The 17,616-nt window shown below is 35.0% G+C and overlaps 1 protein-coding gene across 11 annotated transcripts in view; it reads right to left on the reverse strand.

Moving 5' to 3' along the window:
• The window catches only part of SOX6 (SRY-box transcription factor 6), a 372,529-nt gene that overhangs the window by 48,400 nt on the left and 306,513 nt on the right, over nt 1-17,616 (reverse strand). For all 11 annotated transcript variants that reach the window (XM_088057366.1, XM_088057365.1, XM_088057364.1 and 8 more), the window contains 2 exons: nt 14,563-14,743; nt 11,759-11,949 (listed from right to left, as the gene is read on the reverse strand). In XM_088057366.1, the coding sequence (XP_087913492.1) occupies nt 11,759-11,949; nt 14,563-14,743 (372 nt within the window). The remainder of the gene's footprint in view (nt 1-11,758; nt 11,950-14,562; nt 14,744-17,616) is intronic.

The raw sequence follows: 17,616 nt of genomic DNA on the forward strand, positions 1-17,616 counted from the left end.
CTTGAGGAACAGAATTCTGGCAGGGAGCTGGCAGCTGAATACATTTTGGCAAACTGCTGAACCTCTGACAGACCAAGTTTTACAGTACATGATGTGTCAGTGACTCACTTTGTATACAGCTCTAATGCACATCCTCCCAATGATGGCTTCTAAACAGAATGTAAACCAAACGTACCAGCATCCAAAATACAGCGAAGAGTGTTCCTGTGCTTTAGAAATTGAAAAAGTGGGATGCACAAAGCAAGAATCTCTATGTATGTAAAAAAGACAGTTCATCCAAATAGGCATATAATGAAATTGTTACTTCACAACTGAACTCAAGGATGCAAAGAAAATGGCAGGAAGATAGGAATGCTCACACTGCCTGCTGTCTCAAGAAGCCCTTGGCAAGATAACAGTGAAATCATGCATCCAGCTACTGATCAACACAGGTCTGACATTAAACCACAAGTGTCCACTTCTCTTACTGAATGTTTAATAAATTGCTTTGTAATGGCTAGAGGTAGAGAGGAGATCTTTCCAAAACCATGTCTCAATGTTCTCCCTCAGTTAATGAATGCCAGCAAGTGGACTAGAAGAGAAATTTGATAGGTTTATCTAGCCTTTCTTATAGAAGCATTTGTAACATGTTAGAGGCCACAGGCATAAAATTGGAAAATTAATGTTTGTCTGTAGATTTTCAGGATGTAAGCTGGGCAATTTCAGCTTGTAGATTAGGCATACTTTAGGTTTCAATTAGTGCTATAACAGCTTACTATGACTTGAATAAGACTTTAATATGAGCAATCTGATGTTGAGTATCATTTATTACCCTTTTATACATTTCCAATTGTGATAGACCTGGTTGTAGAGTTAGTATTATGTGACTAGAGATGAACAAGCTATATGCATGAACATTTTATCCAGAAATTAGAGTATTTCTTATCTTTTCAAACCACCGCTGGAGGTTCAGAAATTTCTATACGTGTCTGAATGTCAGTGTTTTAACAATCTAACTTTTTAAAGTTCTGTGAGAATGATACACTTAAATGCTCAATGGTTTCCTACTTCTGATTTATGCTGTTGTTAGTCACCTGAGACAAATGGCATTGTTTTCAGTGCCTGACTCAATGATAATGCAACTTTGCCTTAAATTACCTGGGGGAAAAAAAGGCAACTGGGAGTTCTCTCAGACCTCCTAGGTAATGAAAAGCTCTTACTTCTATTAGGTCCTGCACCCAAAAGCCTCAACTGTACAGAAAAAACAATTAATCTGCCTGTGGCATACCACTGGTAGGGAAGAGATGGCAATGGTAAGGGATAGTGCAGCAAGTCCTTCAGCAGCCCTAGATCAAATTGCTGCAGAGTTCAGGGAGCTGCTGTAAAGATCTATAATTAGCATTGACACTTTATCAGGGCTGGAAGATCTCCCTGATATTGCCTTCCTCATTTGGTCAGTGGGTGCTGCATCAAAGCCTCCATTTCTTATTGAGGAGTTGAGCAATTTGGGCTTAAAGTGCAAATGCTTAATTGTGCACAAATATCCATGTTCATATGTAAATACACTCATAGAAATAAAAATGAAAATTAATATTTTCACAAATATTCATGAAGTTTGCGTGAATATTTGTGAAAATAAACAAATGAAGGACTAAGCATGGTCAAACTCTATTAATCAGATTTCAAACAAAAACTTGCACTGTTTCACATTATTGGCTCAAGTCTTTGAGATAAAAGAAGACAATTTTACCTGTTAGCATGCTTATTCTTTTGATTGAAGCAGAACAGTTAAGCCAGCAAGAAGTATTGTACAATTCCACAAACAGGCAGTTTAGTAAATATCCTTAAACAACAGGGAGTGTATTTGAATTTATCATACCAACTGATGCAGCCTAATGACAGTTGAGAAATGGGAGACATTTTTAATTTTAGAAAGTAATGAAGTATTAGGGAAAGCAATCCAAATTTATCCTTGCTGTACTTTATCTGCTGCAGTAGAGAGTTATATTGGCAATGCATTTGGTATAGCAAATTTACTTAGAGGAATACACAGACCCTGGAAAAAAATGGAAGTAAGTTTTGTGGATGTCTCTGCTTGTATCTAAGTGTGAAATAATATGCAAATGTATTCTGTAGTTCTCAGGACAATTGAGGAAGTGATATGATAGGATTGTGCAGCTGCCATTCTGACCCACAATTAAAATCAATGAATATATTCCTGTTCTAGCAAATTTATGCTTGAACAATAATTTTCAACCTATCTTCATTGTTTTGTGGAGAAGTATAATAAAAATACAGAATAAATTTCAGTATATATCTGTAAATTCTCTTGAGTATCTTGGGAATGTATTGTGTATAAGATCATTATGCTGTTACAGTCACCAGAAAGGCACTATCCTTTATCGTAAAACATCATCTTTTGGAAAAAAAATCCTTGTTGGTTTGTGCAAATTTTTCAACACATCCCTGAGACATGTTCCAGTCTAATTCTGTTCCTTTTGAATTTTCAGCTGCTCCAAAATTTAAGGGAGAAGACCAAAATGGGGCAAAGTTTGTATCCTTTTCACATTAAATCCCACATTCAAGGGAAAAAACAGTGTATTTGGCATTTTTTTCTTGAGCTGGAAAGGCAATAGAAGAAAGGGGACAACTACTCATTATTACTATTATTATCATCATCATCATCATTATAATTACCACTATCATTAATTTAGTCTAATACCTTAAGTTATACAACCTCTTCAATTAGCCCTGACAACAGAAATAAAAAATCATAACTGTGTTCAGCAAGAATACTATTGAGCACAGGTAGTGGCCAAACCTCTAGCAGCCACTATTCAAGTGTAAAAATAGGCCTTGATACCAAAAGTCTGTGCTGATTTCTTACCTGAAAAGAGTATTTTGTTACCACGTGTTCCTGGCATTCAACTGAAGGCATGAAAAATTTTAAAAGTTCACCTAATATGGCAAGTTTCTATCCTCTGAAGTGTGTGTATGTGTGCATACATATGTATGCCTCTATATACATGTATATACAGTAATTCAAATAATAACATTTCATATCGGAAGCTTATGCCTAGGTATGTTCTCTTTTATTTTCTTATATATGTACATCACTATTGGGCTAGTCAAACATTTTTTTAAATTTATGGTCCAGTAAAATTTCTGTGATTTATAGTTTGCAAATTTGCATATTTTTCACTCAATTCATTTTGATAATTTAATTAATAGAAAAAAATAATTTAGATTTTATTTTAATCAGCTTCTACATGACTTGAGGGACTATGAATTTCACTGTACATCTAATGCATTGGAACTGAAATGCACAAACTACCAATTTTATAATGACAATTTTTGAAAGTAAAGTAATTGAGCAAAAGGTTTAAAAACAAAGGTCACATAGAAAATTCTTATATAGGTGTAAACTGGATTCATAAGCTGTCACCAAAGCTAAATTATCTGCAAATTTAGATGACCTACATATGCCAGAGATTTTGCACTGTATCTTTTTGTCTTTTCCCTGTCAGTTCCACAGTTTCAGTGAGCATGTATTTTTAATGTGCAAATTTCAAATACATTATTTGTATGTCTTTCTACACACAGCATACAAAGTAAATCTATAAAAAAAAAAATTTAGTAGGTGCATTGATAAGCATGAGTGTGACTACTTAGATGTAAATAGCATTTGAGCAAGAGCATGTGATCAATTAAAGGTCGTATCATACATTACATACAAAGTTAACAATTCATGAGCAGCTTTAATATTTCTATCTCTGGGGTTGGAGGAACAGACTTGACAAGATTTCATACCCACAGCCTTCTGCACCTGGTTCCCATTACAAACCTGGCCTCAATAATGGGGCTGTGTTCTTCTGCAGGGGTTAACGTTAGCACTGGTATTTTCCTCCCATAACTCTTAGAACCTGAGCACTGATATTACGGCTGTGTTTGACCCCTCTGTGCATGAGAAGTTACAGCTCCCATCATCTTTCTCACTACATACATAGAGATCAGATAAAACATTTCTCTAAGTATGGGTACAATGTCTGAACTGTTTTTATTTCCTGGAATAGCTACAGAATAGTGATACATTACAGGCTCAGGGTTATTTACAAAGTCAGATTAGCCCTGTTCCTTTTTAGTTTATAATTGAAACATTTCTGCTTAAAAGATGTGGTTGGAGACACAGGGTTGTTTTTTTTCCCAAGATGCTCTGCTTTGAATTTAATTTCAAATTACATGCAAAGTTCTAGTTGCAAAGCATAAATCCATTGCAATACTTACCTCTGTCTGAGAGATATTAAAACCATTCAGTTATTCAAAAATACATCTAATTCCTGATCAGAACTCATAAATAAAAACAAAAATGGCAATGCTCAGTTGCCCCTAAATACACTTAGAAAGCCAAAGCAAACACATGTGACATTCATACAAAAGCAGAAATCATTTACACCTTGAACTTCTTAAAAAAATAGCAGGGAATTCCCTGAAGGGATATGCTCCCTAGGAAGTCCAGTCATAGCACACACAATACACCCTGAAAAAATATGTTGCTTGGAATCATTACTGTTTTCCCCGATTCATTGTTATAAATGCATATGGATGTCAGCCTTTATCTTATCTTGGCATGAAAATTCAAATACTGGAAGCAACAACATAAATAAACAGAATTTCTCCAGCTAAAAAACTAAATGTTTGAGGTCCAGCATGTTTTCCAGTTCTAATAAAAGGGGGCAGTATTACATCAGCTGAAATTCTGAATTGTCCAAATTATCATTAAAAGAGCTGGAGAAAGATACAAGACTGCTGAATTTCACTGAAAATAGACTGTTACTATGTATGCAGCCATAAATCTGCTTGTCTGCCTTGGGGTAAAATTTTCAGACCTAGTTCAGTGGGACTTAGGCTCCTGCATTGCAGCCACTTCAAAAAATTTTTACTTCAGTGACTATTTTCCATTCAAAATTACTGAGATATTACAATGGGTATAAAATGAAGAGAAGTGTTTATGTAGCTAGGATAAGCCCTAAACCTAAAAAGGAAATTGCAAAATTACTGCAGTTTCAAAAAATTCTGGAACAAACTGGTATATTTTTCTTTTTTCTTTTTTCTTTTTTTTTATAATATAGATTTTTCATATTAAAATACTGGTGTCCAAATATGGCTTTAGGAAATTAACTATGAACACCCAATGTAAAAAAAAAAAAGCTATAGCTTACATTTATTATGTGTAGTCACAAGTAGATTACTAAATTCAGCAGATTCACAGTCAAGTATAAAGGACATTTGTTTTGTAAGAAATATGAGGACTGCTGGGATTTGTATTTGAAACTTTTCCCTATTCCAAGGCGTTTAACTTAGACCTGTCACATATCTGCTCTAAAATGATGGATCTGCAAAGAGGTTGTCTTTATGCAATGTGTCCTTCTACATCGCAGAAAGTCCCCAGGGAAAGGTTTGTCGGCTGAGCAGGATGACGTACTCAGGAAAAAACACTTTGCAGTGTCTCTTTGTAGAAATCAGAGTCTTCATTAGACAGATGGAATACACTCCCACTGAGTTGAATAAATTGCCTATATTCTTGCAAGAAAGTGAGACCACACTAACAGTTCCTCAAGGAAATCAATGTCTTTCTTTTTTCCCTTTCTGTACAGTTCTAGATCTTTTATTATAGAATCTAAATACTTAAATTTCATTATACTTAAGTGCAAGCTGTGAGGGGCAGGACCTTTCTTAAGTTACAGTGAGACCAGAACTTGTTACAATGACTGTGGAGACAATACCATAGAAAAAGTAATAACTTTGCAAAACTAGTCATCTGCTGTTGTTACTGCTATCCTTTTTTTTCTTTCTTCTTTTCCTAATTTTTAGGTACTCGCCCTTTAATTATAAGTAGAACAAAGGTTTAACCAATAGAAATAAGGGTCCAATTGAAAATGCTTACAATTTCTATCATGTCTCACTGCAGACTGAAATATAAGCATTGACTTCTTATTTACTAAGTATTGATAGTCTGTTAAAAGAAACTAAAGGGGGATAAAAGAAAATATAAGTTTTTCTTGAAAGAAAAAAGGAAATGAGAAGAGATCACTACCTACAAATCTAAGCCACATATTCATAAAGATTTATAAGAAATCCACAAGACCCTTATGACCAATTAATTCATGTTCTAAATTTAAGAGTGGTCAGGACTCCTTTTAGTAAAAGGAAAAAGTGAATTGCATGCAGAATGAACTGGAAAAGTATTTGCTTAACTATGTGTTTGGGGTTTTTTTAACAGAGACGAGACTTGACTAATAGCAAGGATACTTGTAACAAGGTGATTCTCTCTGATTGTCTGAGAAACTCCTGTAAATCCAGAACAGTGTGACTCCTGTCACTGAAGGTGTTCTGTCTCTGATGCTGAATGTATGGGAAGAAAAAAGCTGGCAAAAAACTGATGCCAGTATAATGCAGCATGGCTTGCCTTTAGGAAAAAAAACAGTACAATGCTGGAGCCATTGCAGGGCTGTAGGCAGCCAAAAGGAGATTATGCATGACTAGTGACTTTTCCTACAAAGACTTCCTGAAGTGTTTTTGTACAAGTTTGTACATGTGTGCAGGAGCTTCATAAACATGATGAAGTGTAACAGCTCCAGAGGAGTTGTTACACTCTATTGTCTCAATAATCCACATACTTAACAGTCCCTAAATACAGCAGAGCGTAATACCTCCAAAGGGGTCATTATGGCTTATCAAGTCAAATCCAACTGCCTAAATATGAGTTTGATCAATAGACTGTAATATCTTGAGGGGTAAATAATGCTTTTAAGAATGTACACATTTTGCATTCAAACTGTGGTCTATATTAGGGTAAATTACGTGGATTCAACTTGTGAAACTTTGATTTAGAGATAAGAAAGGACTAAAAGGCTCATTAGAAGAGGTGCTAAAGTACCATAATTCCCAGGAAATAGGCAATGACTCATGTCATTTATTTTGGGGTCTAATTCTGCTTTCCTGCTGCAAATACACAGTTGTCTGAAAATCTACAAAAGAGTAAGAATGGAATATAAACATAAAAATGTTATATTAAATTCTGCTTACTCTCAGATCTCAATGAATATACTTCATGGTAAGTAAAATGTGGGGATACAAATATGTTGTTGTAATTGATTTTGTATTTATTCTATCTTGACTTCATATATTTCTCTGCAATCACAGTTCTACCTATATTTTTATACAAAGATTTTCTGAAACATCTTTGTCAGCGTTTTCCTGCTCTGTGTACAAAAAAGATAGGATCTGATTCATTTTAAAAGAATGTCAGTTATCTTATAAATTATATAACGTTTTCAGATTCATTTAAAATCTTAAAGCAAATCTAGGCAATGACGGTAGTTTGAAATACTAAATAAATACAAGTAGCTGAAGCAATGCAGATTTTAAGTACTCTTTTGTTGAAGGTGAACATGGCTTGACTGGAAAAAAGTCACATGCTCTAAACAAAGATGAATTTTTGGTGTGATTTTATGTTTGCTTCTATTACACGGTAAAAGCTCTGTGTATTATTTTCTTCATTTTGTTAACGTTCTCCCCTTTCCACTGTTTCTGTTTACTCTGTAAAATGACTGACACCATTACTCTTCCCTTTCCTCAGTCAGACCACACTTGAATTTTCTGGTCCACCTCAGGTGGAGCAGAAAAATTCAACTCTGTTATGATATTTTCCTCATGTGCATTGCACTGGTTTAGGCTCAGAGTTAAACTTAGCTCACGTGCTGCTGAGTTTTGGATTTGTGACCAAAATAGTGTTGGATAACGCAGGGATATTTCACCTATCGCCAAACAGGGTTTCTACAGCAAGACCTTCTCTGGTTTTGATGCTGCTCTGTCAGAGAGGAGGCTGGGGGTGTGCCAAGCACTGAGAGGGGGACAGAGCCAGGCCAACTGACCCCAGCTGACCCCAACTGACCAAAGGGATATTCCACACCATATGACATCAGACTCAGCAATAAAATCTGGTGGAAGAACGAGGAAAGGGAAATGCTTGGTGTTTTGCTTTTTGTCTCCCCATGTAACTTAGTCATGCTGAAGCCCTGCTTTCCTGGGAATGGCTAAACGTTTGCCTGGCAATAGGCAGTAGTCAATTAATTCTCTGTTTTACTTTACTTACATTCACAGCTTTTGCTATACTTATTAAACTGTACTAATCAGCCCACAACTTTTCTAATTTTACCCTTCTGACTCTCATCCCCATCCCGCTGATGGGAGCGAGCGAGCGGCTGCATGGTTCTTACCTGCCTATCCTAACTCCCACAAACTCAAATAGCTCCACAGGATGCTATCATCTCAGAAGTATAAGCTAACCTTAATGCTTTGGCAAATGACAAAGTTGGACAGTCCCAGAATGCTGGATGTTTTTGTTTTGGCCCTTCTTATGAGTGAATCTCTGTGAGCACTTTGAAAGCTTTGTAGATTTTTTTTTTTTTGAACAGCAGAATATGAACACAAGCAATTTTCAATTCTGTGTCTGTAACCAAATACAAAGCTTTCCGAGATTTAAATGACACATTTTCAAAAAGGCCTAAGCCCAGGCTTTGAAGTTATGTACATAATTTTGTGAGCGCAATCATTTGCACAACAAACTATTACCAACTATCTGAACTTGAAGACCAGTAACTGACCAGAACTCAATAGCTTTTTTAAACCAGCTGCAGGCAATTAATTTGCCATCTTTTTCTGGTGCCAGCTTCCAGCTACTCATTTCTGCAAGTCTAATTACCTGAAGCCAATTTCTGAAAATTTGGTCCTGAAAACACAGGGTTCTGATTCTTCAAAAGAAACCAATCCAAAATTGCAACTGTTATCAAAGCTTCACTGGGATCATGACAGAAACTATACGTAGTTTTCTTGGCATACAATTATTTCAAAATTATGTTTCTCTAATTGAAGTGATCTAGTATTCCTGCTCCCCCACCTCCATTTTGATCATCCTGTCCATCATTTTTAGAGTAAAGGAAGTATATAATAATGTAAAAATTGAGAGGCAGAGGGTGAAGGAAGAAAGAAGAGTGTTCTAGAATTGTGTTTGTGCAAAAGATGCGTCTGGTTTTAATGTATTTTATACTTGCTATAAAGTATAAATACATTTTCTTAGTATTCATGACAAAATTAATAGTTTTATTTTTTTTAGGATATAAGTGGGGATATACCATCATTGAAAATTACTGATTCATATCCCATTCTTGTGCAACCCCTGTCTTTCCTCACATCTATGGGGTGAGGGTAACAGACCAGCACATCAAAGGTAAAACCAAAGTACATACTACAAGCTTTTCCTGCCTTAATGGTTCTGTAGTACCTGCTGCAATAAATAAACCCACCAGGATTACATAGGGTCACAAAGAGACTTAACAACAGATTTCCCTGCTGGTATATTATTCTTTGGTTTTAAAAGTTGCTAGTGCTACCATCTCCTCACAAAAGATGGCCTTTGAGAATGGTGTTGTTTGTATCTCTAAAGAGTTCTGATTCACTCTGCTATATTTGTAAGTAAAATAAAATTTTTTTGCTCAGAGTGCCTGATGCATAACCTCAATCTGGAAGCTGTGCATCAGTCTGTGTATTGCTAGTAACCAGCACAAAATAGAAATTTCATATTATTCACTGAAATATTTACTGACTCTGCTTTAAAGGGTGAAAGATGAAATAGGAACTTGTTATATCGAATACAAGACATAAACATGATACTGAAAATATGCAGGGAAGAGACTCAATAAGTAAGTGGATGCCATTTTTATACATATTTTTCAAAGTGAAATCAAATGTTAAGAATTCTTTTAATAGCCCTTATAGCATATTAGATATTTTTTAAATGTCAAGCCACTGAAGCTCATAAAATAAATTTTAAAATAAGCATAATTTTATAAACTCTTAATACTGATCATGTACGTGACATTTTTTTATTTTTGCAACCTGGGCTTTAGTATCCTGCCTCTTGATTGCTTAAGACAAACACTGCCTTTACAATTAGACTGTTTGAATACAGCCTGCTTGAACAGTTATTAACTTCTATACTTCTAATAATATCAATTTGTATTAAATGAGGTTTTCAATTATGATTTTTAAACTAATACTACCAGACACATATATTTATATTATTTATATTATTTATATTATTTATATTATTTATATTATTTATATTATTCATATTATTCATATTATTCATATTTATATTTATATTACATATATCTATTAGACATAACATATATTTATTAGTCTGACTTGGAAAAGCATTGTTTATCCTGTGTGGCAACATTTTAACCAATCTTTTTTACCAGACACTACTTGTTTTGAGTACTGCAAAGAAACTATCAAGCAAAAATATAAAATGTAATTAAAAGGTGCATATCAATCTTTAATGGGTCTGTTTATAACATTTCTTTGTATTTTGGTGCCTTGCTACAAAACACTCACCCAAGCATTCCCTAGTGGGCTGAGAAAAGTTCAGAGTAATATCAAATTCATATTTAAGTTACAGTTAATATTCTGCTGAGCCTTACACTCAACCTGGACTCAAAACTCCTGTTAGTCTTTGGGCTACAGTATAATCTTCCCTCTCTTACACAAGAGAAAAAAGAACCTACCCTACCTCTGGTATAGAAAATTACAGAATTTTTGGAATTGGAATGACCTGTTGTTCTGGAGTGTTTTAACAATTAGTCTAAACACTAGTTGCTGTATTGGCTAATTAATGTGTCTGTTTTCTTTCCATTCATTACTAAATTGCACGATAACTGTTCTATTTGCCAAAGCTTTAGTGATTACTGGGATAATGCTTTTCCCTCTCTAGTTGACTGGAATAAGTATTGTGGTCTCTAACTGATTTTGTGTTAGTGGTGAAAAACAACTTGTATTTTTTGCAGCCTGTGGCACCTCTAGGGAAGCAAACAGAGAAGCATTCTCCATCCAAAGGGCCGCCTTTTACCTCAGCCAGTTACCAGATCCTCTTCTCTCTTGCCCAGGTGTACATGCAGAGACCTGCTGCTGGAGCAGATCCTGAAGATGTCAGAAATACCACAGAATGGGACAACACAGATTCAGGGGATTTTCCAAGAGTCTTCCTTGTCCTCTGACTAGTCCTTAAAGCAAGTGTGGTAGACACTGTTCCTTACCTTTCATAGATGATCCCAGGCTGCTATTTTGTAAACTGGATCATGTCCTGCTCAGTCCAGTGCTGGTCCCGTTATCCCAACCCTTCTCTCATTTACCCTTTTACTCTAGTGTGCCACCTCATTTCAGTGATTCAACAAAGAATGTCTTATCTCTAATTTCCCACTGCAACTGAGAACCAAATGCGGCTGTTTTGAGCCTAAGTACTTTGTTGCACCTGAACCACAGATTCAAGCACATACAATTCATACACTGGCATTGCAATACTCAACCATGCTAGTACAGAAGTGGCCTTTTGGTTGTATTTATCAATCCAGTCATTCTCAAAAGCACAATTCAGAATCTAGGGACCATGAACAATGGAAGCTTCAACCAACCCCTTTTCCATGTTTCTATGTGCATGCTTACAGCTTCATCACGTGTGTGCACAGGACTGTGGGTGTGAATGTTGTCACATAAACCTAGAGAAGTTTGCAGCACAGTACTGAGAAGAGACAAGGTGTATTTAACATATAAAGCAGAGATGCCTAAAAGCTCTAAAAAGAAATTTCATTTAAAAATGAGAAGCTGTTTTGCAGGGAAGAGAAGAGTGAGTGACAGACTGTGGGGACATGGGAGACATTACCTTTTCATTCCTGCAGTTGTTTAGACCCATGTTATTCATGGAGGGTAATTTTCCATCAACACCATGAGGCTGCTGTTGCTGCTGCTGTTCCCTTTGGATTTGCTCTCTCATTTTTCGAGCCTCCTGAATGGCTTTCATAACTGTGTCCTGGTCCCCAAATAGGGCAGGTGAATTAAGACTGGAAAGGATATCTATAAACAGAGAACATAATTTATTTAGGTAATTATCCAAATTGGAATCCAAGGTAAGAACTCTGCTCTCACACTCCTAGAGCTGCACCCAACCAACATCTGCAGAAGAAGGAGGAGTGGCAATTGTTTGCTTTTTGAAGACTAAATTACTCCACTGAACTGATTGAGAGACTCATGCACTTCTTTTGCATGAAACACAACAAATGAGGTCTTGGGATAGCCTGATAAGGACCTGAGCATACTCATGGACTCAATTTTAAATATATGTTTAAGACATCAGTATTCTGAAGCTTAAACTGGAAACATTTTGAGGTATTATAAATAATTAATGAAAAGAACAAAGGAAAACAAATCTCATTTACTAGGCCATTAAACTCCATGTCAGTTCTTAAAACTTCTTTATAGAGAGAACCATCACTCTAGACATTTGGATTTCCTTTTCAGAAAGAGCACTTGCATTTACTTTTGGGGGACAAAGGCCATTATGACCATAATATGAGTATAAATCTCTAAATCAGTAGAGAAAAAAACATTTTTCATTCTATTGCTCTGAACAGGAAGAAACTATTAAACAAGCATCAAACTCAGGCAAGCATTCCTGTTGCATCTTACAGTGATTCATGAAGATGAGTACCCAGATACAGTTTTAGGTTTGAGAGAAAAAGGCAGAAATTATTTTGTGACTGTTTCATTTTTGTTGCTGTGGTAAAACTGTGATCCACCTGCTCCTACATGGAAGCATTCTCTATATTGCACGTGGATAAATTGGTGCACATATACCCTAGCTTGGGAATTTTGAGCAATCATTGTTTGTGTGTGACCTGTGCATCTGTCTAACCAGCAGATGTCTTTTACAAAAGCTCTGAAGTTACTAGATTTGTGTACTTATTAACAGTCTACTACTAAACAGAAAAAAAAAAAGAAAATGGAAAAGTAAAAAAAGCCACCAAAACCAAAATCCAAAACAACTACCAAAAAACCCAAACAGGCTAAGATTTGGAACTACCAAACAAAGATAATTTTTATATTCTTTTCATTTCAGTGAAGTTCAGCTGAGTACAATACCACAAATTCAACCTCAAAGAACCCTAAACTATTTTAAAATAAAAATTATTAGGTGTTTCTCACACTTCATACAGGGAACCAAATGCTATTTATTAGTATTAATTCAATACTATGGCCTAAGTAAGAAGGGATGTAGACTGTGATGTTTTCATCCCATCCCATCAAGGTGTGGGATTGGTGATCTTTTCTATCTGAATGAGTCATCCCTCTTCAAAATAAAAATAATGTATTATAAGAAAATCATTGCTCTTGCTGAGGAAAATTTGAGATGTTCTGGACCATTTCAGCCACTAACTTCCTTTCTGGACCCTAAAGAAATTTGGAACCATATTTGCATGATTTTTAAATCATCTACATTTATTTTGAAATGCAACAAAAGCTCCTACAGGGCTTGCTGATTTTTGGTAATGTCTTCCTGTCTTTTTTTATACTTAAGGATTGAGACAAAATTTTTTATGACTTTACATGAAAAATATTTACACCCTAGGCACTATTTGTGTTCTGTGTTCCTTTCTCTTGAATGGTCTATGACTTCAGATTGATATTTCACTTTCTAATGTAAGATAGTGCAGTGAGAGTTGCAAATAAATTGACAGGTAGAGTATCTAGATAGTTACAGAAAATATCTTTCAGAGATCATGATGTTCCCAAGTGTTTGGGAATGGAAAAAACCCATAATTTTTATATATTTAATATATGTATTTAACATATCTATTCATTATTCACAAGTGTTTCTATATATTTTACAAGTACACTTGAGTTACAGATTGTGAATAAGTGGTCTGTAGTAAGTATTTAGTCACTGTTAAAATTTACTATTTGAACTTTAGGGCTGATCATCTACATTTTGCAGCTCTTGATTCTGTTTCTTGACTGGTTAAAGTAGTCTTCATACATAGTTTTCAGACCAATTTTGATTCATCACTTAATAAGCTTAAAGAATCTTGAACACAGGTCAAAAATTCCCTACTTGTAACCATATGAATCAACAAAATCCTGTCAGATGGCTGAACAAACAATAAAAATATGATAAAATAATATAAACTGATCAAATAATAGCATAAGCTGGCCAGACGTAAGCCTTTCCATCTTTATTAAAAAGAAGAAAAAAAAAAATCTGTCTAGTATCTTGTGTGGCTCTGTGCATGCAAAGAGAGTTTTTTTATTTTTTTGATCCAGAAGTCAAAATTTAAAAGTTAACTTTGTGTGTATATACCCAGTAAATGCCTTTAGGAGAGATATTCACACAAACCTGTTTTACAGGTTTTATATATCTATCATTATTTACTTATCTGTGCCTATTTGTATGTATTTCCTATATAATGTATTTCTTTCCTGTGTTTGTCACACACTGATACATCTCTGGATATTCTTATAAAACTTTGGTAATCAATCATTCTTTGAAAAGCTTCACTATATATAATTTTTTCCATTTTTAACTGAAATGTTCGCCCAAGTATCTGCTTAATCCAGAACTAAGTGTGTTCACACTGGAATTCCCTGCAGAAAACATGCCTATTTTCTCCTTTCCCCAGGACAGATAGTTACCTAAAGAGGATCCTCTTCCCAGAGACCCACTGAGCGGGCTGGGGATGCCACTCTTGTTCGACACTGTCACTGGACTGCTTTTGCTGGCTGGGAAGAGATTCTGTGTTGGAGATGTTGGGGATTTGACAGGTTCAGCTGTTTTGGGTCGGGCTGAGAGATTCAGTGGCTGAGCTGCTTCATCCTGCAAGAGTTTAATGTAAATAACTATTAGGAAAAGACAAATGAATGCATCATTTTGCAAGCAGCAGTTACTTTACATCTCGAAGACAATACCACATTCCACAGCAATAATAACAAAAGAAGCTAATTATCTGCCTCCTTTAAGATTCATCGAAAGGAAACCTCATTAATTTCTCTGTGTTATGCTTCTTATTTACATTAACTATGTGACTGGATCATTCTTTTTGCCAAATTAAAATTTGAATTAGCTCACATTACAGCTTAATTTCCTAATGTGTTTTCAGAGATCTAAATTAACCTAGGGCATTTATAAAGAATTATTTAAAATTTCCAGCAGCTCAGTAATGCTTTTGCACTGGTTCTATTTGAAAAGTTCCTGGCACTATAAAAATAAGTTATGTAGCTTATTTTTAAATGTATTAGAAACTAAGGAATCAGAAGTACTACTATGAAAGAATAATTCACAGCTCCTTGAGCCACATTTAGAGCTGCTGCTAGCTTATATATTCCATGCATCTAATTCAGAGTGCATATTTTGTTTAGTGAATTAATCTATGCTGGTCCCACATAATAGGAGATAAGAATTTCACTGAATTCAAATTACTTATTTATTTACTTATTACTTTACTTATTTGCTTATTACTTTATTAGTGACTACTACCACATGCATTTAAAAATATATTTTATTTTCTACTATTTAATTTTGTTAACTTTCAAATGTCAAGTTTTTACAGATTTATGCAAAATCAAATCTATTTTCCACATAACTGGTACTCTGTTCCTTGTTTGATACTTCTGTATTATTCCTGTATTCTGTATTTATTTCTGCTGCATTTAACTTCTAGTATATCTGTATGTTTCATTTGCATTAAGACAAGGAACTTTTTAAGGGTTTGTAAATCTAGTCCCAGCACCTTTCTATGAATTGATAATTTCATTATCAACTGTAGAAGAAACTCTGACATGTGTCTTCTTTCTGTGCTGTAGAATAGGTCCATCTAAAAATATCTCAACTTTTTGAAGACTTATTCAAGCAATTAATTTCTTTGATAATTATAAACATTTGTAGTGCAACCTTCTTCCCATTCTTTGAGCTTGTTCCTTCTGCTTAGTACATTAAGCAAGACAGAGTACTTGGAAAACTGTGAAATGGTGATTTTCTGTCATTAAAGTGCCCAGTAAGACAGATCTCTTGTTTAAAATATGCCCAGAGCAGAATTATGCTGGATATAAGAGATTGTTCATATTTTAAAACTCTGCACTGATCACTTCGAAGCTTAGAATTATGTCAAAATTCAGTAATACATCACATTAACTCATCTTTTCCTTTCTCCTTACTGTCAAGCCAAGTACATCTGGTCACACACAATGCATTAAACAGGAAAACATAACAAACAGGTATTTATAATGCCACTATATCACCGGCTTTAAATTTTTCCCATAAAACTGCATGACATTTCAATTCTTCCTTGCCTCAGAGTGTGTAAAAATGTCCACACCCTTTCAGGGTCTAGGTGAGAGCAGAAGCTCAAAGGTATAAGGGACAGAGTCCATTTTGGTGCTTTGTGGCCATAATTATATGTGACCTCTTTTCCTTGCACAAAGTGGCTTCATGAACTTTTCCAACAGTTCAGAGCCCCATCCAGACCATGAAGTTGGCTAGGTAGTGTGAACATATGCACATACAAATCTATGCTACAGTGTTCAGTTTTTAAATAGTTTTCCATCTAGTACTGCTACAATTGTGAAAGAATGCTAAACACTGCCAGAACTTGTTTGTTTGTATTATATGGACAATATTGTCACTTCTGCAAGGCAACCAAAAAACTGGAAAACATTCTGGCCACTGACTTAAGGTAAACGTATCATTACTTTTTGAAAGATCTGTCTACCATAAAAGAATTCCATTCGTTCAATAAATAATGCATGTAGCTTATACAAACTGGTTAAAACCAAAGAAAATATAGAGGATTTGTTAAGCACTGCATGACCATCAAAATTGTCACGTTTTGTCACCGCTAACAAAGACAACAATCTGCAGAGACTGAATATAGACTTTCATACTAATAATTTCTTCATTAGATATTGGTATTTGTCCACACAAAGCACTTGTAGTTTACCTTTAATATTCTGAATGCAGTAGTGTGCTTAATAAAAATAATCATAAGACTTCAGTTTTATTAACATATACTTTAGTCCATTCAAGTTACATTATGTAGTGAAACCCCCAAGAATTTCCATGTGGTCAATTTTTAATAGGACTCAGCTGGCAACAAACCTGGACCAGTATTGGCCTTGGTTCAAGAAGATATGTGCTTGAATTTAACCAGGGAAAATTTGACTCGTACAGTAAAGGTTTGGTTTGGTTTGGTTTGGTGTAGGTTCATTTGGCTCACTCACTCCCAGAATTACTTTTTCACATTAAAGTAGTCAGTAGTATATTCCCAATGCCATAAATCACTGGTGTTAGGTATCACTGTACTATGGTAACTTTGTTGGAACAGTTGGGCTTTGCTTTTGGTGGCTTCTGTATTGACCATAGCAAACTCCACATATGCAGTAAATTTCCCTGGCTGCTCTCAAAGCTGGCGTTGGATTACAAGAGGTAAAATATTAGACTAATACACATCTACAGCTAAGTAAAGTGAATGCTCTGCTAAATAAATGTTAGATCTGGCCATAATGGAATAGTTTTTATTTATTAGTACTCTCAGGCTGGCAAAAAAGTGTCATAGAAATTTATCTGCCCAGGCAGAAATATCTACTCACCGACACTTTACCATAATGATTGATGATAATGAAAAAACAAATTATATTTTACTCTTGTGTCAAAAAATGTAAGAGAAAAAAAAAAAGAAACCACCATCTCAAGTG

The sequence above is a fragment of the Pseudopodoces humilis genome, chromosome 7 (genome assembly GCF_049639895.1).
Source record: "Pseudopodoces humilis isolate 2021_Gansu_Grassland_sample_001 chromosome 7, ASM4963989v1, whole genome shotgun sequence".
Taxonomy (NCBI): domain Eukaryota; kingdom Metazoa; phylum Chordata; class Aves; order Passeriformes; family Paridae; genus Pseudopodoces; species Pseudopodoces humilis.